General features: G+C 42.2%; 1 protein-coding gene across 1 annotated transcript; it reads right to left on the reverse strand.

Moving 5' to 3' along the window:
* Window positions 1-1596: 1596 nt before the first annotated feature.
* LOC309879959 (dual specificity phosphatase 29) lies at window positions 1597-23640 on the reverse strand. The gene is made up of 4 exons (XM_082764320.1): window positions 23633-23640; window positions 15977-16190; window positions 6322-6542; window positions 1597-2049 (listed from the first exon to the last, which is right to left on the reverse strand). The coding sequence occupies exons 2-4, from the start codon at window positions 16159-16161 to the stop codon at window positions 1802-1804; spliced, it is 654 nt and encodes a 217-aa protein (XP_082620446.1). The 5' UTR covers window positions 16162-16190; window positions 23633-23640; the 3' UTR covers window positions 1597-1801.
* Window positions 23641-25215: the final 1575 nt, after the last annotated feature.

Consider the following 25215-nt stretch of genomic DNA (forward strand, 5'->3'; position numbering starts at 1 on the left):
TGACTGCTTGGTTATTTTTGTACTGAGAAGTGGCTTCTACTGAGTTGCCTTAGATTTCTGGTTTAATAATTCATGTGAAAAGACACTGACTTTGTTGGAAGGCCCTGAGTCTGTGTATTCCAGTCATGAATGTTTTTCATATCATCACTTTAATATTTTTTAACAGTAGTCTAGTTGTATTTATTGTCTTCTGCTGTGTCTGAGAATTTGTGGGTAAGGTATTTATTACACACAAATACAAGTGAGAAATTAAAAGCATTGCATTATGCATGTCTACAGCCTTGGCTGCTGTGTCACTGCTGGACATAATGAATAAAGGCCTTCATGCTGGAGTTTGCTAAGCTGGTAAAGAACTATTAACATCTGCAAAGAAGGATTTCAAGTTCTGTTTTGTTCTGTTTGATTTGTTGATTAATACTGAACTCAGCGGCACAATTCTGCCCCACCTGTGTGTTTAGTTTTCTTTTTTTTAAAAAGAATCCAAGACTCCTACAGTCCATGCTGCACCAAAATTACAGAGATTTTTCCAGCTGGTAAAGGCAAGAGCTCTCCTGTACTTGCTGGCTGGGTCATTCCTCTCACGCAATGGGGTAGTAAATAGCTTTTGCCTGATATATTGAATTAAGCAAAATTCTGCTGGAGAGAGTGATGACTTGACCTTTTCACTGATGGAAGAAAGGTAAACATGGTTCAATTTTGATCCTTCTCTACAGTATGTTTCAAGAAGATCAAATATCGTTGAGGTGACAAAGCTCATATGTTATCTAAACACAGTTGCTGTTACTTGTATCAAATAAATTGAAAAAATGTAGGTGGAAAAGTAAATCTGGTATCTCCATTTGCATATTTGGACTAATGTCAATAAATAGCCTTAGCAACTGTATTTGAGCACAATAGGGTATTGGGGTGACTAAAGCTGACATAGGAGGAAACATTTGGTAACAGTGTCTGGAAGCACAGCAGCAGCTTTCTCCTTGTTAGGTCACCGAGATAGTTTTTTGTTGTTGTTGTTGTTGTTTTTGTTTTGTTTTGTTTTGTGGCCTAGTAAATCAACTTGGATAATGTATGTGTAGGATTTCCTTAAAATTCAGGCATTTGAATCATTTAGGAGAAACAAGTTAAAACTGAAACTGCTAAAATGTCATGTTTGTATAACTCCTTGAATTGTTACCCATTGTATCTGCTTATGCATCTGATCTTTTGAAGGATCTTGCTTTGTTTCTAGCTTGCATATTGTGCTGCTAAGTCTGTTGTGAAGACTGGATAGCTGATCCTCATCTGGTGGCTCTCTAAACACTGTGCTGCCCTAGATTATGTGAAGAAATGGGGATGCCCGGAAACAACGTAAAAAGGCCAACTCCTGGGAAATCTTTCAGGACTCTGGGACTAAACACTTCATCTGTGCTACATGTATCTCATCATTTTTCCTTCAAAACCTCTTCAGAAATGGCTAGTTCCTCTCTTTTAAAGGTCATGTGCTTGGACTAGGATCAGGATTTTTTGGGGTACTCAGAATAGGGTTTTGTTTAAATTGTGTCTGCTTTTGTGCTGCAAAGCCTTTACAGAAGAGATTTTATTTGTTGATGTCATGAGGAACTGTTAAAGCTAGGATATCCTAAGAACAAACGTTTTAAATTTGGCTTCCCTTCTTTTGCCATCCTGTGACACCATTTGAAATGTCTGTGATGTTTTACCTTCCAGATAACAAAAGATCCTTGTGACTGTGTGATTAACTACACCTTTTCCTCCCCTCCTTTTATGAAGTTTCTTTTCCAGTAGCACAGTCCTGCCAGGAGCAACACTAGATCATGGTGCTGGTCTCATCGTCATTGGATGGTAGGCTGTTTTTGGTGTTCCTCCTCTGCAGTGCCAATGCTATGTCCAGTTCTCTCAGCTGCTTCAGGAAGCCCCGGTTTGGCAAGATGCATCGGTGCCTTGATACTTGTTCAATGGCATCCACCACTGTCATGTTCTTGTAAATCATCAGGTAAGCTAAGACCAGCGTGGCTGACCGGCTGCGACCCATAGCACAGTGAACCAGGACCTTGTCTGCGGAAACAAAGAGAGATGATGCAGAGAAGAAAATGGCATGTTGTGTTTTTTGTTTTTTATGTGTGTGTGTGTTGTTGTTTTGGTTTTGTGTGTTTGTTTTTTTTTTTGACAGTGACTTTTTCTGTAGTGCCTCTGTTCTGTTTGGGGGTTGACTACTCTTACCAGCATTTTTGTAAGGTCCATCTTTTTACAGGTGGGGAAACTGAGGCTTTCTGTAGTACCTGAACACAGTCTACGTTGAAGATTGCCTTTTTAATCCTAAACCAGGTATCTTTGATTTTATCTCTGCAACAGTTGATAACAAATGCTTTAGGGGCTGACAGAATTGGAAATTTTTGGGGGTCTGACACCATTTTCCTTCAAGATCTAGATCACATCACATGTACAGTAAATACAGAGTCTCTGCTAACATTTTTTTGTGCTGGATAGATGTGCTTCATGTTTTAGCTTTGGGCCATTGCTTAGTTTAACTTTGAACCAGTAGCAGAAAGCCCTTGTTTTAAGGTACGAGCTAGAATGCAGCATTCCCTGTGTCCAGGGAGGTGTGGAGGAAGAAGAGTAATAGTAAGTGGGTTTGGGTCTGACTGACAGGTTTCAAAACACTTCAAAAGATTTCCAAAATGGTGCAAAGCCCTTCAGGGAGTCACGCAAAGGGTTGAACTGCTGAATAAAAGTAGATTTGGAGCGCTCTGACACCCTGTTAAGCTGAATTGCCACAGGAAAAAAAAAAAGTCCTATCAGGGCCAATAATAGTTTATCTCTGTCAGTTATGCCTCGTGAGAAGTGTTAGGTACAAAGCCATGACTCCTGCCAATTTAACTCCTTTGCTTCCAGGCACAAGAGGATGTGTTGGCACAAGTAGCATTGCTGTGTAATGGATGCATCAAGAACTGCCAACACTAGAGGATTAATGGTTACAGTCTGCATCCTAATCCCAGCAGATAGTCTTAGAGGCATCTTGGCAAAATTCCAGTCTCTCTGATAACTAAAAGTGCTTCTTCCTCTCTTGGAAAATGATAATCCCTTCTATTATTACTCCAAATATTTGAAACGGATGAAAACTCTCATTTGTTTGGCCCCTCATGCTTCTATTTACAGCTTCCTACCTTGTAAATGGGTTGCTGTTGAGGTGATAAAATACAAGATAGGATGACAAGGAAAGCTTTGCTTTTGTGTGTGTGGGAAGGAAGGGATCTAGGAGAAAATGTAGTTTCATATTTATATCAACAAAGGCAAAAAGTTGCCATATAACTTTCTGAAATGCCATTTTTTGTAGGAATATTAAGATCTTGCTTTTCAGTGTATGTTCCAAGTCTGGCTGCCTACTGTAGCAAAATGCTGTTAACTATTCTACAGAGCCATAGCCCTTCTGTCCTGCTCTGTGGTCCCTTCAGTTTCGATGGTAAGGACCAGTCTAAGTCGTCTTTCCCAAGAGGGAATCCTCCTGCAGTCTTTCTCTGCTTTTGGCCAGTTATATTCAGTTGCACCTTGGAGGACATCAAATAGCCGTATGTAGAGCCAGAGGTCTGCTGAGTGGTGACAGGTCCCTGAACTACTCTTGTCACTTAGCGTGGGCTTGTGCTTCTTGAAAGTCTGTCTAGATGTAGCATTTACTTTCCAGAGCCAGATGGAGTGGTAAATGTTGGGGTGTCTTTTGTACAATGCTTTAGGTCTTTACATCTGTCTCACGTTTTCTTCTCACATTGCTTTTATTTTTTTAATCCATCTTTAAGGTAATTTTTGCCACGACATCTTTACATGAAAAGAAAATCCTATTCTTTTCCGTTTTACGTTTTGAGGAACAAAAGCACCAAGAGAATGAGTACTAAATCTGCAGCATAGAAGGGAACTTAGAAGTCCCTTAAAACAGTGCCTTTCCTTTTATACCAGCCTCCCTGGTATAAAATTTTAAGCTGTCCTAAGGCCTGAATTCTGTGTTTTGGGAAATCTTTATGCACAGCTGAAGGATAGCATGCATGATTGTGAACAGTCTGAGTTTGCCTCTAAAGTTTGTTCCTCCAGCTGAGCTATTTTCATCTTTCTTACATCCATCTGCCCATGCTCAAAGTCTGCAAATACTGCTCTCATGAGGGAGCTTCTTAACCATGACAAAAATTTTGAAGTTAGAGTTATCACATTAGAACTGTTTTGGCAGCATCTAAATTGCCAGGTTTTCTGGCCTGTTGCAGAAGAGGCTTCTTCATTTGTATGACAGCTTGTTTCTACATTATTGATTATTGAGCATCTCAGCAGAAAGCGTTGTGTAAAGGCATGTAGTCAGTGTATTTGGTCACTCGGCTGGCTGTGAAGGTTACACATCAAGCAGTGTGGTGTACAGTTGAAGCAAATTCATTCACACGTTCTGATCAAAAGGTGGAAACATTTTTTTCCCTTCTTCTCTCTGTTCACATTTTCTGAACTCTCATGCAGAGTAACTAATGACTTTGTAGTAATGTGTGTAATTATGCTACTGATCAGAAGTTTTGAGCCCCAAATAGAGTTCTGCAGTCCTATTTCACTACCACTGGGGAAAGGCACTTGGTTACTTACTATAAAATGTTATTTAAGAATCTAGGTGCTTCCTGTCAGTCAGGAAGTTGCAGTTAAATAGTTGTTTCATTAGGCCCTTGAAATGCACAACATCTTTCTAGACCAGATGTGCATTCAGAGATAGGATGAACACTATATCTAGCTATCTGTTCCCATTGTTTACAAACCATGTGGATGTGGCAGTCAATGTGCAGCTACACAAATTACTGCAGCTGGTAAGGTCTACTTCAGTGCAGATCTGTTTCTGGTAGAAATTAATCCAGTTACTCTTTGACTTGGATCTTTTGCTTTGGTGCTGGGCAGTTTTTTGATGTGGTTTTGAAACAAGCAGGTTCACACTTCCCCTGTCCTGTCCTCCCCTGCCTCTATAGGCATTGGGATGCAAGTTTTTCCTAGATTTCGCAGCCTTGCTTGTGCTTATTTCTGTACCTCAGTGCAGCAGACAAAGGTATTACAGGAACAGGAGAGTGATTGGAGTGAGGAAGTCTGCATTTCTTACTTCAGCTACTCTGGTTTGATACTGACCTCTGGCCTTCAGCCATGGCTAGACACAGGTGTGTTTTAGTTATCCTCTCCTTCCCAAAGGCAGTGCTTCAGACAGACTTTTTGAAATGCCAGGTACTTTTTCTTCACAAGTAAGCAAGCTCCTGAAGCTATTTCTCTTCTATGCGGACTTTGATTTTAAAACAACTCCTTTCAAGACTTTCTTCTAAATAAGGGAAGAGACTTTTGCTGTAGACTGCATTTACTGAAAGGCTAAAATTGTAAAGATCTGGCTGGCTTTTGGGGGTAAGCCAGGTAGTAGCTTGCTACAGCTGAGCTAAACAGCCAAGAACAGAAGCTGACAGGAGACTAGCAACTTGATATGTGACTCTGGTATTAAGGTCTTTGTAGGTTGGCTAAGAGTCTTAAGTTTCTCTGCTGGTTTCTGGTAAAATATCCTGTTGAGATAAAGTATTTGGGGGCGAGGAGGAGGAGGAGGAGTGATACTGAAAGCCAGTGTGAGGCCTAGGCTTGTAGCCCTTCACATCAGTTTAAAACCTTCTGATAGAACACTGCTGGAAGTTGGCAAATAATGAATTGGTGTAATCAAGCTGAGAAATAATAAAGGCTTTAACAAAATGCTTCTATATCTCTGCTGTCAGAGCTGTTTCCATCTCCAGCTGCTTGGTAGATGGCAGAGAGAAACCTGTGTTACAGCTTGGGGCAGAGCTGATGGCCAGGTAGGAAGGTGGGTTTTGTACTTGTCGGGAGTGAAGCTGTGGAGTGACAGCCTGAAATCTCTGCAGAAAACTTGTATTCCACTATGCAGCCTGTTTTCATTAAACCTTTCTTAACAGGGACTAACTTGAGGAAAAGACAGCTAATTCAAGGACCCTATGCAATGGCTGGCGGTCTCTGAGCTGTCTATGAAGGAGACAAAACAACAAAAAATCTCTGTTGGACAGGAGACCTTAATGCAAATTGTGATGTGGACTTTTGTCCAACAGCTTGGTGTAGGGGCTCTTGGGTTGGGTTGGTACCCTGCACTGCAGTGAGAAAGGTCCTAAATTCAGTTGCTATCACTATCCAAATAGTTTTGTTCTGCTGGTTTTGAATTCTCTGTGATATTGTATTGGACTTGTTTCACTACCACAGGGATGGATGTGGCGAACTACACTTCTAATCAGATGGAGTAAATACTGTCCTGTTTTTAACCAATTTCAGCACTCTCCTTACTTCTTTCATCCTGAAGCGCATTATCAATGAATTTAGAAGCGGAATAAAAGAACTGGCTGAGCTTGAAAGTGGGGAGATCATCTGCTTCCACTCCATGGTACTCCACAGCCATGTCATGGTAATATTCTGGCCCTGTGTCCACGTTTTTCTGACCGTGAGCCGCATTGAGGATGTGGGTGAAGCCTGCCTTCTCAAGGCTGTAGCGGTCTAACGCAGTTTTCCTGTTAAAACAAAAACCGTCCTGTAAATGAAGAAGCTTCTTACTCATCCAGCAAGCCAGGAAAAACAACAACAAAATCTGATTTGGTATGTGCTAAGTGTTAATGAAACTGGTAATACTTCAAAAGTCAGCCATTTGCCATTGTAAAAATTTTAAGATATTGTCATCTATGGAGAACGACCCCTCTGTAGTTCATAACTATCTTTCCCAGGCCCTGGGAACACCTTAAAAATGATTTTATTTTCCTGGCACCCTCGTAACACAGGAATACTGGCTACTATCCATCTTATACAAGAAGAAACTTGAGATACTGAAAGAAATAGAATGAATTATTTAAGGTCGTAAAAGCAGATTGGTGGCAGAACTTGAAATAGGACCCATGAACGCTGATTTCCCCTTCTCTCCCATCATTTGATATTGCAGAACTAATGGAAGAGTCAGTGATATGTGAGTAGTAAGATAAAGAGTTTCTTCAAAAAGAAACTCTTCATCTCTAAAAGAAGTTACTGAGCTTCCCCCTCTTCCTCCTCATTTATTCTTGAGAAAAAAAAAAGAAAAAAGCCCCACACCCTTCCTGTGGTCACAGCTCCCTATCAGGCTCCTTTTACTGTCATGTTTTTTTAAACCAGAGATGCAAAGCAAAAAGAACTAGATATGAAAATGGGTTTTCAGCCTCGAGTGAAAGCTGAAAGTAATATTTTTAGCTTAATATCAGATGTATTTTTGTTCTCTCTTCTCTTGGACAAGGGATGTGAGATAGAGGAGGAAATCCTAGGTTTTTGTGTGTCCAGTACCTACTGTAAGTGCTTGCCAGATGCCTAAAATCCCTCAAAAAGTATAGAATTTGTGGTCAGGCATGTAAAAATTCGGTTTTGTCTGAACAATTCTGTTACAGAAAGCTTTTAATTCTGGAAAGTTTTGTTCTGGAAAAGCTGTCAAGTTTCATTACTGCATAGGAAGATTACTGAGCTTTTTACAAAAAAAAAAAAAAAAAAAAAAAAAGAAAAAATTCTACAGGCTTTATTCTGTTAATATATTTTCACTAACTACTGCTGCCATAAATGAATTAGTGCATGATGTGAAACAGCTTTTTCCAACCAAAAATACCTCTCTCTGTGAATGTTTCCTGAACACTTCAATGTGTAAAGGTATTTGCTGTCACACAAGATCTCATTCTGAGCTACCTGTTGTGTTTCATAACTCTGGTGGTGACAGCTCAGAATGGCTTGAAGTTGACTCCACCTTCCCACCCTCTGTCAAAGTCAAAATCCCACTCTGAGCAGTCAAGAACCTAGTGATTAGAGCAGTTAACTGGGGTATAGATACTGGAGGTCTTACCTATGCTCTTTCTGATTTAAATTAAGCTCATAAAAATTGGCTGTTCTGAGTAGATGGTTCTCGCTGCAGAAATTCCCTTCTGGACAGGAATGGGAATATCATGACCCTGCTGGCATTTTTGCCATGAAATAATGTCACGTCCATCATGCAGTGATTTAAAAAATAAATAAAAATTGGGTTAGGGATGTGATCCCTGCCTAAGTTCAGTAGACTGTAGAGGACAGAGAGGCAGTCGTATCTTGCTTCTAGTACTGTGACTTTCTACCTTCACCTCAGGTTAGGCAATACTCGCTCTTTTTTGTGTTCTTTTTGCAGTGATTGACTTAGACTTTTCTTTTTATGCCTCATTTTAGGAGACTTACTCCTTAGAATTCTCTGTCTTGTGGTAGATGTGCTGTATATACTTGGCCAGCGGAGGCATTTAAGTGTTGGCCTGTAAAGATGGCCAATACTTCTAAAAACAAACTAACAAAACCCCAAACTGTTAAAATGTTGTACCGTATAAAGGGGTAGTGAATAACCACTGGTTTCGGCCAAATTGACTGCTTGATGTCAACTACAAATTCTGCTTCCAAATGGTCTTACTTTGTTTTGCCTCCCTGATCCTGGAATAGAGGGAAAGTTTTCCATTCACTGGACTTGGCCCAAAGCATGAATCCAACAATTGAAAGATTGATGTTTTCAGATGAAAACTGTGTTCAGCTAGAATTACTGCAAGTCCTACATGCTGAATAGTAAGTAGTATTGCATTGTAGTTAAGGTCAGTGGAAAACTGAAGCAAGTTTTGATGGACTATAGATACTACCAAACTTAGTTTCTGCAAGCACTGCTCGGGCTAATAAAAAGCATTTGAATTAAATGATGATGATGCTCTGAGCAAGGACAACTTCAAAGAGTAGCTCACATGACAGTCATATTAATGTTTGACACTATTACATTCAACTGGAACCCAATTTTCCTTTTTCCTAGATTAGGTTCTCAGGAGACTGCCTTTTGTCCCAGTGAGTGCATCTAATGCATGTTTCTGACAGGTGTGCTTACAGTCTTTTTCTATGGCTCAGGATCTTTAAGTGTTCAGTGTCCCCGTTGTTTTAATAGGAGTTCAGAATGAAGAGGTACTGTCTTTCACTAACTGCATAAGCAGTCAGCTCAGTCTGGCTGACCTCCTGGGAACTGGAGTTGGTTAGGATGCACAGGGCTGGTTGTGTACAGGCCTTATTTATTTGTTTCAGTATGAAAATCTTAAACCTATATCCATCCAGTTGCTCTTGTGCTGCCTAATCTTTCAGTGCTTAAAATGCCAACGCTTTTTAGGTCAGGGCCTAGTGTTGTGCCCTGGCTTTGAGGAAACTTCCTGGTTCCTCAGGCTTTTCTGTTTTTCCCCTTCCTGTCACGTCTTCCATACCCAGCCTTGCACGTTGCTGCGTGCTGTGAATTTGGGGCCCAGCATGGGATTAATCCTTCTCCTTTTTCTAATTAAACATAAGACAGTCAGCTGTTCATTTTGCATCGGCATTCAGATGGGCCTTTGCCTTGGCCTGTTGGAGTATGGCTGTACACTCACTTACGCTCTGTGCTCACTCAGTGCTGCCCAGGGCCTGCAAAGGGAGTGAGGAGCAGCAACAGATATACCTTGAATGCTGATATACGAAGCTCATTGTAAGTGCTTAGACTTGACTAAATCATCTTCTGTGAAATCTCTTCATTTAAGTAAATTATAAGTGTACCAAGGAGATATCTGGGGAGTTATTTACTCCACTGTTTTTGACATGAGAGCGTATATTCAATTTTCTTGGTGCTTAGGATACAGTTACTGTGCAATATAAAATAGTGTTCACAGGATTGCAAGAGATGCCTGTCTTGAGCTTTGGAATATGTGTCTTTGAGGAGAGCTTAAGTGATATTTACTCTTTCAGGAATGAGAGTGCTTGGTTTCAAACTTCATATACTAAGACTAAGGTTTTAGGAAGCACTTACGTGCTTTTTCCTTCCACTCCATCTCCGGAGTCTTACACTTGATAAGTATGTTTTCATAAAAGATGCTTCTGCTATTCTTTTGAAAACTTTCTTAATTCTTCTGAAGCCTTTCCCCAGGAGCTAGGCAAACAGCCCAGTTGGACCATGGCTTGTCATACTGATCTGCCTTTTCACTCCCATAATCCATCTTTTTATTTTGATAATAAAAGCTGTGGGGCAGGCTTTGCGTGTGTTGAGACTGCCGTTGCCATCATATAGTTCATGCTGTATCTGCAGCATGTTGACTGTCAGGTAGTAGTGTGCCAGAAGTAGGCTGTTAAGTTCTCATGTAGGGGGCCATACACCTGAAAATGCAAATGTGCCCGTGCCCCTTGACATGTTTGCTTGGACCAGCTTTAGCCACCCAGTGAGTTCCAGCTTTCTGTGTAGGACTGGCTTGCTTTTCAACCTCAGCTGAATCTGTAGTGTAGATACTATTGTGGAAGTATCCTTCACTACCTCCTTTTTCGAACCAAAGCCTGTTTTTTTTTTTTGTTTGTTTTGTTTTTGTTTCATCTTGCCTGCTACTCCTTGTTATATCACAAGGATAATAGGGGAATACTTTTGATCTTCCTTGCAGTTTTTACCGCATTTGAACCATTATTATTTTAGATGAACAGAAAGAATACATCAAGCATCAAAATTTGCAAGTATACAGTTGGTTGAGGTGACTAATAGCATGGGATAAGCAGAGACTGTTGTATGAATTGTGTACCTTTTTGGAGGATTTATTGTGCAATTTCTAATTCACTTTTAGCTGAAAATGTCACAGATAGTTTTCCCCTTGTAATTGGCTCAGTACCAGACTCTAATAGTCGAGCTAACAATATTTTCTTTTTTCCCCACTTTGAGTGCTGCTATTTCCTAATAAATGCAATTAATATTTCTATTTTTGTGATGGTGATTGAATTTAAAGTAGCCATTGTAAAGAGGAGTTTGCTATAATTGCCAGTGTAGGTGAAGCCATATGTATTTGATTACTCTTTCAATTGTTTTCATTTTGTACATCTTCACCATCTGTGCTATTAGCACTTGATTTCCTCTTACATGATGCAGTTGTGGTCTCCAGTGGCTGCCCTGAATGTGTTTCTACACCGAGGAGGTGAAGTGTGGCACTGGGAGATAACAGTTAAAATTTCAGTATAATTCATTTTAGTAAGGGATGAACTGGGCAGATTGGTCCCAAGTAAAAACTCATCAGCTCTTCAATTCAAAGCACATAAACATATGCTAAAAGTTAAGCATACCCATAAGTCCCTCTCTGTATAGCAACGCAGGATAAGCAAAAGCTCAGTGCTTTGCTGAATCAGACCCTGCATTTACTGTAGGACAGATGGACTCGTAAAGATGTTTTGAAAGTTCTGAGGCAAGGGGGAGTACTTTGATATGGGAATGCCACCTAAGTGGTGAAAGTCAGAGGTGAAATAACTTCCATGTAGGGATATATTCATAGTATCAGACCACCACCCAGAGGGACCAACTGACCCAAACAAAAATCTCATCCACTTTCAGATGGTTCCTAAGGGAATATTTACATTTCTTAGGCTGTGGAAGGGCACGTAAAGGACACGCCCAAGACTTTAACTGTGCCTGCTGGCAGTTTTAAAGCTAAGAGTTGTACAAAGGCAAGTGCTGCAGCAAATTTGGCCTTCTGAAAGCGACAATATAAGTGAATTAGCTATAATGTAAAAGAGTATCCTTCCTTTAAATTTTCCAACTCCAGTGTATCAATTCTCTTTTTTCTCTTTTCAGAATACTGCCATGAACAAGATCTAGTCCAGCTACTTCTCTCAGGAAGGTGCCCAAACCAATGGGATTTGGAAAAGAGGGAAAAACAACTTGCAAGGGCCACAGCCTGCACCTTCACATTAAATATCTTAACAGCAGTTAACCAAGGGAAGAGAAGGTGGCTTATGGCAAAAATCCAAGCACATCTAAAAGAAGGGAAGGAATTCTGTGAGATTCCTTGTGAGGAAAGTGAACAGAACAGCTCCCTCCATGGGAAAGTCAGCTCTTCATAGCTGGTACTGGCTGACTAGACAACCGGTACGTTTATGAGCTCAAAGTAGAGACAGGTCTCTTAAGCTTGGTGCAAAGGTTGAGCAATGTAAGCATGTTTCAGCATAGTCTCCTAAAGCCCACAGATAGACGTGACCCAGATTGACAAAATACAAGGAAATCTGAGGCAACACATTACTAGAAGAGGAATTGTTGTTCTCAAACTTTTCCATTTTCTTAAACACTGAAGGGAAGCGTAATGCAGGATGGTAACTTACCAGATGGTCAGTGTCAGAAAGAAGCATCCTGAATATAGGCAATACTGACACTTTCTTAAGAAAATCTGGCAGCTCTCCCTCCTGAGGAGAGATGTAGAGAATTTCCAATAATACTGACCCAATTTCCTCTAGCACTGAGGGAGTCTAGTGATAGTGTAGCATTGTATCCCCTTTTCCTTCTTAAGTGTTGCTCGATTTCTGTGGATACCTCCTGTTCAGTGTGAATTAGAAGAATTTTTTGGTACCACTGAAAGTACTGAACAAGATCTTCATAACTTGTAGTAGGAAAAGATTTAGCAGCCAATTTGCCTCTAGCCCCAAATGGTAGATTTTTTTTCTGTTGTGTGCATACGTTTTTGTAAGTGATATAACATATATAAAGGAAATTCCTCTCAGCTGTCTATATAGCAAAGACATCAAACACATTTGATGTAGCCAGTTCCTGGTCCCAACTTCAGTCACTTGTGTGCCTCATCAAGTGTTGGAAATCATCAGTAGACTGGGATGTTGTCTGGGGAAGGCTGGATGACAAGTGTTACTTGTCTTGGAAACAGTTGGTGTTTTAAGAAGTTTATTGTCCAGTGTTACAGACCTGATTTTCTGGATTGTTAAACTGCTGTTAGAGTTGGCAGATTCTCATACTAACAGAGTTGAAACTATGTCCTCATGAGTGTTGTTATAATCTAAATCTACATACTCTCCTATTTTTCTATGATTAATACTCGTGTAAGTCCTAGGAGTTCATAATGCTAACCAGTGGGAGGTAACTGTTTGTTGCCCTGAGTTCCATCTGTTTTCTTCTAGATTAACATAAATTGTCTTTCTACTTAGTCACTTGGAAAGAAACATACTGTATTGTTTTCTGGAGAAGGGAAGAGGGGAGAGCATGAGTCAAGAACATCCTTAAAGTTATGTATTTTAATTATCATAGGCTCCAGTCTATAGACGTGAGCTACCTGTATGCTATGTTGAGCCTTAGGTGTGTTAGCTCTCAAAACTGTAACTCCTGGGGCTCTACAGGAACAAGCAGAGACCTTCACTGTCTTGAAGTGCAGGCTCAGTTCAGATGCCTATCCAAAAGTCTATAACCTGTAAGGAATTAGTCTCCAGAATATTTCCTTTCCTGTGGGAGTAGTTTGAGAGCACAGTAGGACTTGAAATTGTCTTAAATCCTGATGAGAGGTAGAAGATGCCTAAGAGGAAATAAAAATGTTAGGAGCTCTTTGTCTTTAGTTAAAATATTCACTGAAACTCAGGAATGTGGAATCATAAACATCGTGTTGAGCAACAAGGCAATCACTGACAAGCCACAAAGAAGAAAGGACAAGCTGTGTGTCTGGCAGAGATTTTCCATGCGATTGCAGTGAACCAGGCAGGTTTGGGATTAGCCAGTAAAACTGCCCATGCAAGTAACCTGGTGACCGGTGAGAGAAGGAAGCAAGACAAAGCTGCTTTTCTATTTCTTTAGAAGGCTTCTGGATGTGAGGAGGACAAAGGCAGGCACTAATCCTGGTAGCAGATGAATCAAAATCTTGGCAAAGCAGTCTTTATTCCTATCACTGGGCTGTCTCCTACAAGTTCCAGCGTCTGGTCTTTTAAAAGTCCTTGGAACTTGCTGGAGGAAAATTTCAATTGGAGCTGAACACAGCATGTTATATTTTGAGGCTTTGATTATTCTGGGCCTGACAGGCTCATGGAGATTTCATTGCCTCTGGGCAACATCTGCAGTGAAGCCTTGTAACAAAGGGATTGAGTGGCCTCACAGGGCTCCTTGATAGCCTGTATTGCATTAGATGGAAGATGTGGTTACGTAGTCAGGGTAATTAATTAGCATTTCCATAAGCAGTCACAAGTCCTGTTAACCTTGTAAATGCAGGAGGCAGGAATGAAGCACAGATGTGAGGGCTCTGAAGATAAACTCTGCATGTGTGTGTTCACTTGATTTTGTTGATGAGCTCCACTAAATTCTTTTAAGATCAACCTTAATTTAGCATGGCTAAGGATGCAAATACACCCAACATCTGTTCATGTCTCCATAGCAGCTCTTCGGTGACCAGGGCTACAGTAAGATCTTAAAATAAAGCAATACAAAGCCCCCTGACACACTGAAGGGGAAGCTGTTGGTCAGAAGTAAGATGTGGAGCTGGCTGAGGAAAAATATTAGAGGTCCCTGGACCTTGCCTGCTTCGAGTCGAGTGCCTGTTCTGGTAACAAAACCTGCGTCTTGCCTGCAGACCAGTTCTCATCTTGAATTTTCTGGTGCTAGCTGTCCAGCTTGCCTTCAGCTGGCTGATGATAGTCATCTTGTTGGGAACCCCATTTTCTGGTGCAACTTTGCTTCTGTTCACCCCTGCACAAAACCATTCACTGCTTCTTTTTCCTTCCCTCTTGGCTCTCTCATTTTTCCTGGTCCTGTTTTCCCTTGAAGCACCATCGCTTTTCCTCCTGTCTCAAGACCTGTCCCCTGCAGAAATAAACAGCTGCTCAGCTTAAATGGGTGTAGCTGTAAATATCTCTCAAGAAGCTTGTTTATCTATATCTCTGCTTAGTTCGTACTAAGTGGAAGTGTGCATTTTATTCAGAGTCACAGCTCTTAGCAGTTACTCAATTGCAAGGTGTAACAAGCCACTGTGACAAGAAAGACAGTCAGTAGGAGAGTGTCCTGGGCTTACAGACTACAGCTGGCCAAAGACCCATTGCCTTTTTGGGCCCCTTTGCTCAGAAGGCTAAGCAGGAGCTTTATCACAGAGGTGAGAGGGAACTTATCCTTACCATGTCATTCAGAATAGTTCTGGTGACTGAATAAGGAAGTAGGAAATGAACGCCAGAAGAAGCTGTTCTTTTTTGCTGAATCTTGAACTAGAAATACATGTATCTAACAAAAAGGGCAGGATAGGATGGGGAGAAAACATCTCAAACCTATTTTCTCTTGTTCTTGAGCAGACAATTCCCCCCCCCCCCCCTCCAGTGGCAGCCCCTGCTTGGTTAAAGCCCAGATCTCCAGTGTGTCTCTCTGTTGCCTCTGGCGCCACAAAAGTAATTGGTCGATGATATTAGGAGCCTCATAACTTCCAAAGCTGTGTATCTTTCTTCTTTTATAAGCTGGTAACAGATGAATTTTAGGACCTTTTAAAAAAATTATTGAGAGCTTTGGAGTCAGTGGGGCTCCTGCTTGTGCCTTAGAGTGATGGTTTAAAATAAACGTCATGTTAGGGAAGGGTGTAGAGGAAAATGGAAGTGTACCAATAATGCCTAAGGGGTAAGAAAGGCTCTCTTGCTCTGCTCAGGGTTTGGGTTGGGGGATTTTCTGACGGCCTGTCTGCCGTGTCAATTGGCTCTGCATGTCGGAATAGCCTGTTTCAGCTTAGTCCTGTGTTCCACAGAGCTAAGTCTGTTTTGCAGGCTTGTTGTTTTTTTTTTTTTCCAAATCACATTTGGTCTGATCAGTGAGATGCATCTCTGCAGCTTTGCCTTTCAGCAGGGTACCATTTGTTTTAATCTCTTGAGCAATTTGGAAGTGCAGAGTACTCCATGTATGCAGGCACAAGCTTGGAAGCACAGAAATACAACTGGAAGTTCAGCTGTCTTTTCGGTCACTTTTCAAGAATTACATTTTGAGTTCAAACCAACCTAAGCTATGGCACAAAGCTATGGTACAAGAGAGCTAGGAAGTGCCCTTCAGTCAGTGTAACTGTGTAAGGACACAGTTGTGAGCTGTACTTAGTACAGTTTACTCATCTCCTAGGTAGAAGAGATGTACTATGTATGCTTACTCATCATCTGCGTAGAGGTAGCAGGCACTTACTCATCTCCGATGTAGAGGTTGGGCCAGACTTCATTGACATGAGTGTACTTCGGGCATCCTTTCCAGAAGAGTCGCTCCAATTCAAATGCACCTGGGGTACAGTAATCCTCATCGGGATCTACTTTGATTGCCATGTATGCATTTTTCTTCCCAGTGTTCAAACCTGCTGATGGCGTTTTGTCCATGGTGTGGTGTGCCCAGGCTGTGCAGGAAACTGGAATGCAACCAAAACAGAACGTTAAGGCGAGAAGCACAAAGCCAGTGAGTTCTGCTCTGGTTATGGGGCACTGGGGGCAGCACTGGCTAGGTGTGATGGGACGTGGTGTGAGGTGGATGCAGCTGCTGAGTGGCAGAGATGAACTGTCACCTGGATTTCTGCCTCCCCTGAACCAGGTGAGGAATGCTTTGTGAGAGCTCACCAGCAACAGGAACAAAAGCCAAGGCATTGTGACTGCTGAAGTTTGATTGCCACTGGGAATTTGTTTCTTGGAAAGTCCAGTGGTAAGAATTTGGCAGGTGTGGCAGCCTGATCCAAGGAATCTTGGGGTAGCTAGAACTCGGTGGGGGAAACGTAAGATGTGGTGCTTCCATAAAGTGCAGGTCTCCTAAAGGCTTCTCCTGTATTTGATTTTCAGCAACCCAATGAGATTGAGCATACCCATTCAGGTCAGTGCTGAGTGCACCACTTCTGTACGTTCAAGATCTTACTGCAGACCTGCACAATGAACCATGCAGGCTATTTCCAGGAACAAGAGTTTGCTTTTTAGCATCAATTCCCTTCCCACTGACTGACAAAATATTGTTTAGCAGGGTGGGCTCTTGCTAAGGAGCAAGGACCTCCTTCTTTCCAGGCTTTCGGGCTTATTATTTTTATTTTTTAAACGTAGATGCACACACACTGAGTGGTAGGAGGAGCACTACTATAGGATGTAGTATAGAAGGGAACAATGGTGTGATGTTAACTTGTAGCTAAAATCAGAGTATCATTAACGTGGCTGAGAACAACACATTCCTTGGACATGCTATAGTGTGTCAGATCTATCTGTTAGTATTGAATCTTTTGGTGTCAGCTTTTTGCATCTCTTCGAGCTCCAGATTTTCTTTTGCCTGCTGTGATTTCCTCAGCTGCCATCCTGATTTAGTGTTCCCTTACATGGTTGGCATCCCTCAGTTGCTGGCTCATTAGCTGTACCCCAGTTATGTGTTCTCCATCCTCCCTGCTTCCCTTCAGGGCTGTGCCTCACTAAGGAATTGGGCGCTGACACTATGAGCACTGGGAGCTCAGGGCAGCCTGGAGCTGGTGGGTGAAGCTAAAGGCTTGTCTGTGTGATGGCCACTGACTGTCTTGAGTCACAGCACCTTCCCCATCCTTGCCTTTATGAAGGTACTGCCATAGGATGTGGCAGGGAACATAGTTTTATGAGAACATTCTTGTCCCTTGAACAGATTTTGTTAGTTTGCTGTGTGATTTTTCTTTTTTTCTTTTTTATTTTTTTAAGTCTGTAATTAACTTTCCTAGTCCCAGGCAGCTGAAGGACCTTGGGTGGAACCCAGTGAAGTGTGTGTGACATGGGAACCCTGCCCTAGCAGCAGCCGTGCCAGCTGTGTGTGCAGTACAGCTGCAGCAGTGCAGTGCTGCACTCATGGGCTCAGGCGTGGCACTGCCCTGTCCTGACAGACGAGGCAGCTGGCGTCCCCATGTGATTTGTTGGGTGCCTTTAGGTCAAGGGGTTTTCAAATTATATTAATTTCTAGGTTTTTGATTACTTGAGGAAAAAAATGCAGGGAGAGAGTAGTGACTCCCACATTTTGTTTTTGTTGGCAACTGGTGACATTTGTGGCCTTTTCATGATAAAACTCTGGGTAGTTACAGAGCTCTCCTGCAAGCAGGATGACTATTTTTCACTGACATCCTGCATGCCCAGGGGGGCCAGTTTGTTGGTTTGGGCTCTTCTGTGCCTGTTGTGTTCTGTTTCTCTGTAGGACTTGAAAAAGCCAAGTAATGCCTGGTTTCGCACTCCAAAGCTAGGCAAGATTGTGGAGTCAGTTTTTGTTTGGCACGTATACACCTTTGTTCACAAATTGGCTTGCTTTCACTGGCAAGGGGATCTATCTTTCAGCCAAGCTTCCTAAAACATGATGATGTTTAGCTAAGTGGTCCTCTGAGATGCATAAGGGGCTCTGAGAATTTGTTTTTAGCAAACTTGCCTTGCGCTCAGTCTTGTGTGCCTGCGAGTAACGCAAAGTCCCATTTCTGTGCCTCCGGTAGCTGTTCCCTAGGAGTGCCCTTTTCCTTTCAGGGTTATGTTAACTCTATATGCAGACCCAACAAAGTAAATAATGCTGGACTGTCAGAGATATAAATCTAACACTGTCTGACTTTGAAAGAGAACAGGCTGTTATCTAGAACTTGATAAGAGAGACTATTTGTCTAGTAAGGAATTATCTTCGCATGAGAGCCTTGATGCCAAGGGACTGACTGAGCGTTTATTCATGGCTCTGTAAAAGGAGAGGGGAGGAAGAGAGAGAAATGAAATCAGTAGTTATGTTTGGTAGCCACAGCACATGGGTTTGTTACAGCAGCAGTCCTGCTCTGAGACTGCAGACCTCAAAGCAGGACAATTACATCTGCAAATGATTGTTTGTGGTACTGTAACGCCATTTCAGCCTGAAGCTTGGTTAGTTCTCTGAAAGTTAGACCTATGAGAAGTACTCCTCTCTCAGTCCTGGGAAGCCATATGCTCCTTGAACTTTGTTTTTTATTCCTTGCCAATGTTATCTACTGCAGGGATTTTAAAATTGATTTAGAGCACAAGCAAGCATCAGTTGAAATTCCTCTAATAAAAGATGCATTTTGGATCGACTCTAGACTAGGTATGAAGTAACAGAGTTTGACCAGGAGGAGGGGGAGGAAGGGGCTGGCGGGCTACCTGAGCTCTGGAATTAATTCCCATGAAGTATTTGGGTGGGGAGAAAGACAGAGAGGTTTGTGTCTCTGCAGGAACCAGATATCTCACCTCATCTCTCACTGCGTGCTCTGTGCACACTGAACAGAGCTGAGGGAAGGCCATTGCCTCGGCCAGCCCGTTTGGACTAGGAGGAGGAAAACTGACTGAAATTTTTGGTGCTTGTCCTTACCGCTGTTGTGGATATAAAGGTGACTTTGCCTAAGGCAAGCCCTGACAGTGAAGCCTCGGATGTGTTTTTCAGACCTGTGGGGTGGAAGGCTGTCCCCGCGGGGCATTAGGCCGCTGCAGCTGGGTGGCACCTGGGGTTACCTCTGCACAGGCGCCCCCGGGCAGCCTGACACCGCTGCTGCTGCTCCTTCTGGGCCAGAGTGGTGCTGCCTTGTGCTGGGGGACGTAACCTTGGATGCAAAGGCAATCTGGGGTAGGGCTGGTCCTTGTAGCCATCCATTCAGGGGCAGTGTGCCCCACGTGCTCCTGGAGGTGCTGCTCCAGCACAGCACAGCCTTTCTTCTATCGCATGGAGGGGGGAGAAGAGGGGAGTCAGGTAGCGGGAGCTGTTGTCCCAGAGAGGTTCTCCTCCTCAGGAAGCTATGCAACCTGCATGTCCCCATCCTATCCTTCCCCTGTGACCAAGCCACGGCTCCTCTCTTGCTCTCTGCTGTGCCAACCAAGGCCAGGCCATGTGAGCTGCCCTTTGCTGCTGCCCTGTGGTGGCCGGTCACCAGCTGCGTGCCGGGGATGGCTCAGTGGGACCAGAGCATGCTTCTTGAGCTGGCACAATTTGCCTGCCTCATTTTGCGGGTTCTGCTTCTCAATCCAGCGTGCAAATATAATGCCGAACTGCTGGTGCTCACCAATTATGCTGTCATGGACTTAAGTGTATTATCAGAACAAGGATGATAAAAATTCAGTCATCTGCATTTTTATACCCTAATCTTTCTCTTCATAAATAAGACCAAAGTGCATGTTATCTAATGAATTTTATTTGTTAATCACTTGGATGGCTGGAATATTTTTCCCCCTTGGGTTATACATATATAAATGAAAATATTGTTAGTGATTTCACAAAATGGTAATTCAGAATAATGGAGAGTTAATCCTCTTTTCATTAGTGAGCCACTTCAGGACATACACTGTGGCAAATTACACTGCATTTTAAGTCATTCTCAAGTGCTGTGCACTAGAAAAAAAAACATTAAACTATTTTTGCATTGATAGAAGTAATTGTGTGGCTAATTTGGATAAGCAGCATGCATTAGGCATAGCAAAGGAATCTCTTCTTTATGTTCGCTATCCACTCTACAGCTGCCAAATGGAATTGTTTATAGTGCTTTTTAGCTTATTTTTAACAAAACGGGGAGGGAGTAGAGCAAGCGTAAGGAGGGGAAAAGAAAACCTGCCAGTCTGTCTACTGTTTAATTCACAGAGGGAACACAGTCTAGTGGCTGGAGCAGTGATACAGCCATTAAAGGTATCCTTTCTGCACCTTGTTCTTGGTCCCTTGAACTACTCAGATGTTTCCAGTAAAGCCTTGGGAAGGTGCAGGATAAAAGGGCCATTTTTCAGATGTGTACAACAGGAGGGACGTGCCCCGCCACCCCAGAGCTGCAGGGGGTTAGCTAACACTTATGGAGGCAGCAGCCACAAGCTCTACAGTTCGGTAATCTCACAGATGGGGGGCAGGAATCGAGGCTCATATTTAGATGTGAACGTCAGAGCCGCAGTGATGGCGTGTACATTTCTAATGCTGGTTTTCCAGATGTGGTGGAAGTTTCTGAGTACTTTGAGACTGAAAGCTATAAGTCATTATCTGCATCACAAAATACTGTGTTTCTTAATATTTTTGGCTCTTTGCGCTGTGCAGGCCTTGTGTATTATAGATGCCAAACAATTTGGCAGGATTCATGCCTGGGAGTTAAGATCCAAGTCAGCTGTAGAAATTTAAAAAGGAAAACAAAAAACGGAGGTGCAGAGTGAAGGACTGCATTTCTTTGTCCTTTGCAAGGACCTATGTACCCTCCTCCCTTCTTTCCTGCCCCCTGCCCTGACCCAGGAAGGGTTCCTCTGCGTAGCTACAATCACCCTGAGCACGTGTACCCTGGCTGCCAATGTAGAGTTGTGTTTGTGTGCCTGAGTTTGTAGATCCCCAGTAAGGTTGGAGCCCAGTGGTGGTGGTGTGCTCTACAAGTGAGCAATGATACAGGCTAAACAAAAGGTGGGAAGAAAAATGGAGACAGAAGGTGATTTTTCTCCTTTCCTTCAGAAGGAACAACTGTAATGCTATTATCTGTTCTGGACTGCCTGACATTGGCCACAGGACTTCCCTGCCTCGACGCCTACTTCAGTCCATATTTATACAGCAGAGTATTTTACGTTCTTTACCACCCATGTTTCCTGCTCTTGGGAGCTTTCCCAGCCCGTATTAACATCAATCACCTTTGCCAGTGGGGCTTTTTCGGTGCTGGCTTTATTAAATCTAATTTGGTGTATACAAGTGTGTACCAGCTTTAGTTTTGTACTCAGATGCTTTTTATCTAATAAGCATTGACTAAAAGGTACTTCTCTGTGAAAATACCAAGCAATTGCAAAATCTTCTGGTTTAGCTAGGAATGAAAGGTCTTCAGCATCCTGCAAACACCTGAAGGATTGAATTTATCTGTAGCCATGAGCATTAAACTTGAAAGATGAACAGTAAAATGAGGAGGAAAAAATACACCCTGTAATTACAGTTAAGAAATTGTTTTTGTGCATGAGGTGCTTGTTATTGAAAAATGTTTGCTGTTTTCTGTTTTGATGTTGTATGGAAAGCTGACATATTTGAATGTTTTTATGTAGTAGGTGGAATTTAGCTCTGCTGAAATCAGGGGACACTGAAATCAGGGAACATCTATCTTCCAGGGTTCCAAACCTGAGCTTTGTGGGTTCCAGACAACTGCAGAAATAATGCTTGTATTTTTATTTACTTACTTTTTCAGTTAATAGCCACCTAAGATAAGATCTTGGACAAAAAACATCCGTAACAAGTATGTACAAGAGAGGTAAATACCTGACAGGACATAAGGATGAAGAATACCAGTTCTCATATACTTTCAGAAAGATGCACAAAAGACTTGAATCTAATTTACTAACCTTTCTCCATGTAAGCACTTTCTCAGTGCTAAAGGGAGACAAAAATCAGCTCTAATGACTGAGGGTCTCCAGAAATAGCAAGAGGGATTCTATCAAGTAAGTTCCTGAATTCTTAAGAAAAGTTCTGTTCTTTCCCTTCTAGCTAGCATGCAAACTACATACTTCCTTTCAGGACAAAAAAAAAGTACTTACCCTTTTTTGAGTATGACTAAGCAGAGAGTTGTTTTATGCACTGGAAAGTTCTCCTTGCAGAAGTCAATGTGCATGCTGTCTGGAGTGCAGTGTTTACACTTGGGAGGAATATAAACAGTGCTTTGGTTTCTAAGTTTTTCATGACTCAAAGTGCATCAGCTGAGCTGAGAGCTGGTGAGCTGCAGTAACAAAAGCCTGCTTTGTTGGATGGTTTAAGTAGATGAATTTAAAAGTGGTGCTCCCTGTTATGCCACCCCCATGACATTTCGCTCAGGCTCCAAATGCTAGCAATAGCCACTGAGAGATGTGTGCTTTCCTCTGTAAACCTGACGCTTGCTGTGCCTCAGAGGAATGAGGTACAGTAAAGCAAAGGTTCCTTGGATTTTTTTTCTAACACTAAACCAAAAAGAAATATTAATTTTGTACAAGTATTTCTTGGAAGGCAGGAGAAGCAAGTCTTTCCAAAAAAATCTTTCTCTAAAAAGAGCCCCAAAAGAATGAAGCGAAGTGCTGCGCATACAAACTGGAAATACTGGGGTACCTGCAATATATTTAAGTAAAGAATTACACAATCCTATGTTCCTATTCCCAGTCCTGACAAAAAACTGTCATTTACTTCAGTTTCTTAATTTTACCGCTTCATTTTTATGCTTGAAGCATTCAGGGACTGTAAAATAGTTCTTGCAATGCATTTGTCTTTAAACAGTTTTATAAGCAGAAGAATCATAGCCTATGTGTAATTATTTCCCAAAGCCTCTTGCTGTGAATATTCAAAACTACAAGTTATTTCAATGAATTTCTCAGCCACCGATGACTCTTAAAAAACTTACTTTTGGTCTCCTTCTTTGTTGCCTGAACTGGTTAATTTAAAACAGATTAAGCTGAGATTTTGTTAAATATTTTTGGGAGTGGCCAAAGAAACTTAAACACAGTGTCATCTGAGAGAATTGTAATTGAATTGGAGAAGTTAGATTTAACTGGGAGGGTGGAGGGATTATCAAAGAAAAACATTCTGGGATGGATGTCACAAAATGCTTGGAAAACTGCATTTTGAGAACCATCTTTTAAAATTGCAATTGAATTTCTCCCTCTAATATGAATACAGTTTTAGAACCTCATTTCCTATTTTATATATTAAATTTCTGTAATAGGGCCACTTTATTTTTAAAATAATAAATTCTACTTTCTCAGCCTTCTTGATTCTGTAATGGTTTTAAGCTTTTTTCTCTGCAACAGCCTTGGAAATACAGCTGCCTTGGAAAGTTTGCCAGCTCTCAGTCCTTTCCGTGGTTTAGCAAACTAGATTATAACAGGAAGCAAAGGAGCACAAGAAAAACATCAGAAAACTTGTATTGATCAGGCTTACCTGTGAGCTTGGGCAGGTGCACTAGGTGGCTGGGCTTTGTGAAGTGTGGCAGGACGACAAAAGAAGCCTTACCGACTTTGAAACTGGAGCCTATTTTTAGAGTAGGATTTGCTGACTCTGACCTTGAGTGCTACCCACGCCAAAGGACGATCTTTACATCTGCTGGTAAAAGTATTCCCTGATGTGACCTGAAACATTAAACCTAGCAATTTAGTTACCTAGCCTCAGTGTGACTAAGATAATGGGATGTCTGTGGGTTGACTACAATAAAACAAAAGCCATGTTTTTATTGTCTTGTCTCCTTGTCAAGCCCAGTGTTAAGTTTACCACTGTGTGTGTGTTAGGAGCATTTCACTGCTGCTTTCTGCTATGCTGTACAGGAATGATTTGGTGCTGGCACAGCAATAGGGTGGCACCTGTGTGCGAAGATCTTCATCTCCTGCTTGTGTACCACCAGACAGCCACCTTCCCCTATGGTGCCACTTGTGTCTGACCAAAGGTTCACATTGCCCAACTGTTTTTTCAAAAGTGCCCGGGTATCAAGGTAGGTGCCATGAAGTTTCAGTGGGACTTGTGTTCCAGTTTATTGGTTATTTGTAATGTTAGTGCACATCTTCCCAGCCCCCTCTGTCTCTCCCCCGCTTTGCCCCATGTTTAGAAGCTGGAAGTCAGTTCCAGAAGGAGCAGGCCCAGACTTGGTCGTGGCCTGTGGCTAATACTGCAGTACAGATGTGAAGGAATAACAGTTCCAGTTCAAGTTCTGGGCATTGGTTTTGCTGCTGTTTCATGCTAACAGCAGCACTCCAGCCAGCTTTCTGTATTTCAGAGCAGCCAAGCTCCTCCCTGCCAATTATTCAGATAGTCACTCTTAAAATGCGAAAGAGCTTAGATGTTAGAAACCTGCTGTGCCTTCTAAGATACCTCAGAAGGTTGTTGTGCAAATTAATTCTGTACGGATAACAGGGAAACTTGGCGGAGGAGGAGATACAGACCCTATATAACAGAAACCAGCGCCGGTTGTTTTATTTTTATCCCTGTAGGCAACCCAGTATGGGGGAATATAGGTAAAGTGATATGGCAGAAGGGCAGCGCTGGCAAGAAGAGGCTGTGTAAGGTGCAGGATCCGGGCTCCGTGGGCGCGGGATGGGCAGTGGTCTCTCGCTTCTCTCAGGCAGTTGCTCTGCCAGGTTGTCTTCTGATGTCAGATCGATGGCATGACAGTGTGTTGTGGTATTGCTTTTTCAGGCGGACATTTTGAGTGCCGGGAATATTATGCTGAAACAGTAGTATTTGTTTGTCTGCCTGGCTGTCAAAACAATGCAGGCCCTTGTGCCCCCTCTCTGTAGGGTCCCGAGAATGTGTAGGGAGGGATCATTCACCTCCTGGAAAAGTGTGCTATTTTTGGGACCATTTGTGTGTGTTTCCATTAGTTTTGCTTTTGTTAGGTTTAAAATATTAGCTGCTGAGATGTTTGAGAACAGCCAATGACTTAGAGTGCTTTGGAGCCTGAACACATGGGAAATGTGACAGGAAGGCTCTTATTTTGAAAGACATAAGCACCTGCCCTCCAAAACGTTGAAGAG

Source organism: Aythya marila, assembly GCF_965140915.1.
Source record: "Aythya marila genome assembly, chromosome: 7".
NCBI lineage: Eukaryota > Metazoa > Chordata > Aves > Anseriformes > Anatidae > Aythya > Aythya marila.

Excerpts from the sequence above, each read along its gene's own strand:
- LOC309879959 (XM_082764320.1), bottom strand. The coding sequence starts at position 16,161 with ATGGACAAAACGCCATCAGCAGGTTTGAACACTGGGAAGAAAAATGCA. Across the intron at positions 6,543-15,976 it reads AACCTCTACATCGGAGATGA|GAAAACTGCGTTAGACCGCT; the intron begins GTAAGTGCCTGC and ends TTGTTTTAACAG. Across the intron at positions 2,050-6,321 it reads TGCGCTTCAGGATGAAAGAA|ACAAGGTCCTGGTTCACTGT; the intron begins GTAAGGAGAGTG and ends TTGTTTCCGCAG.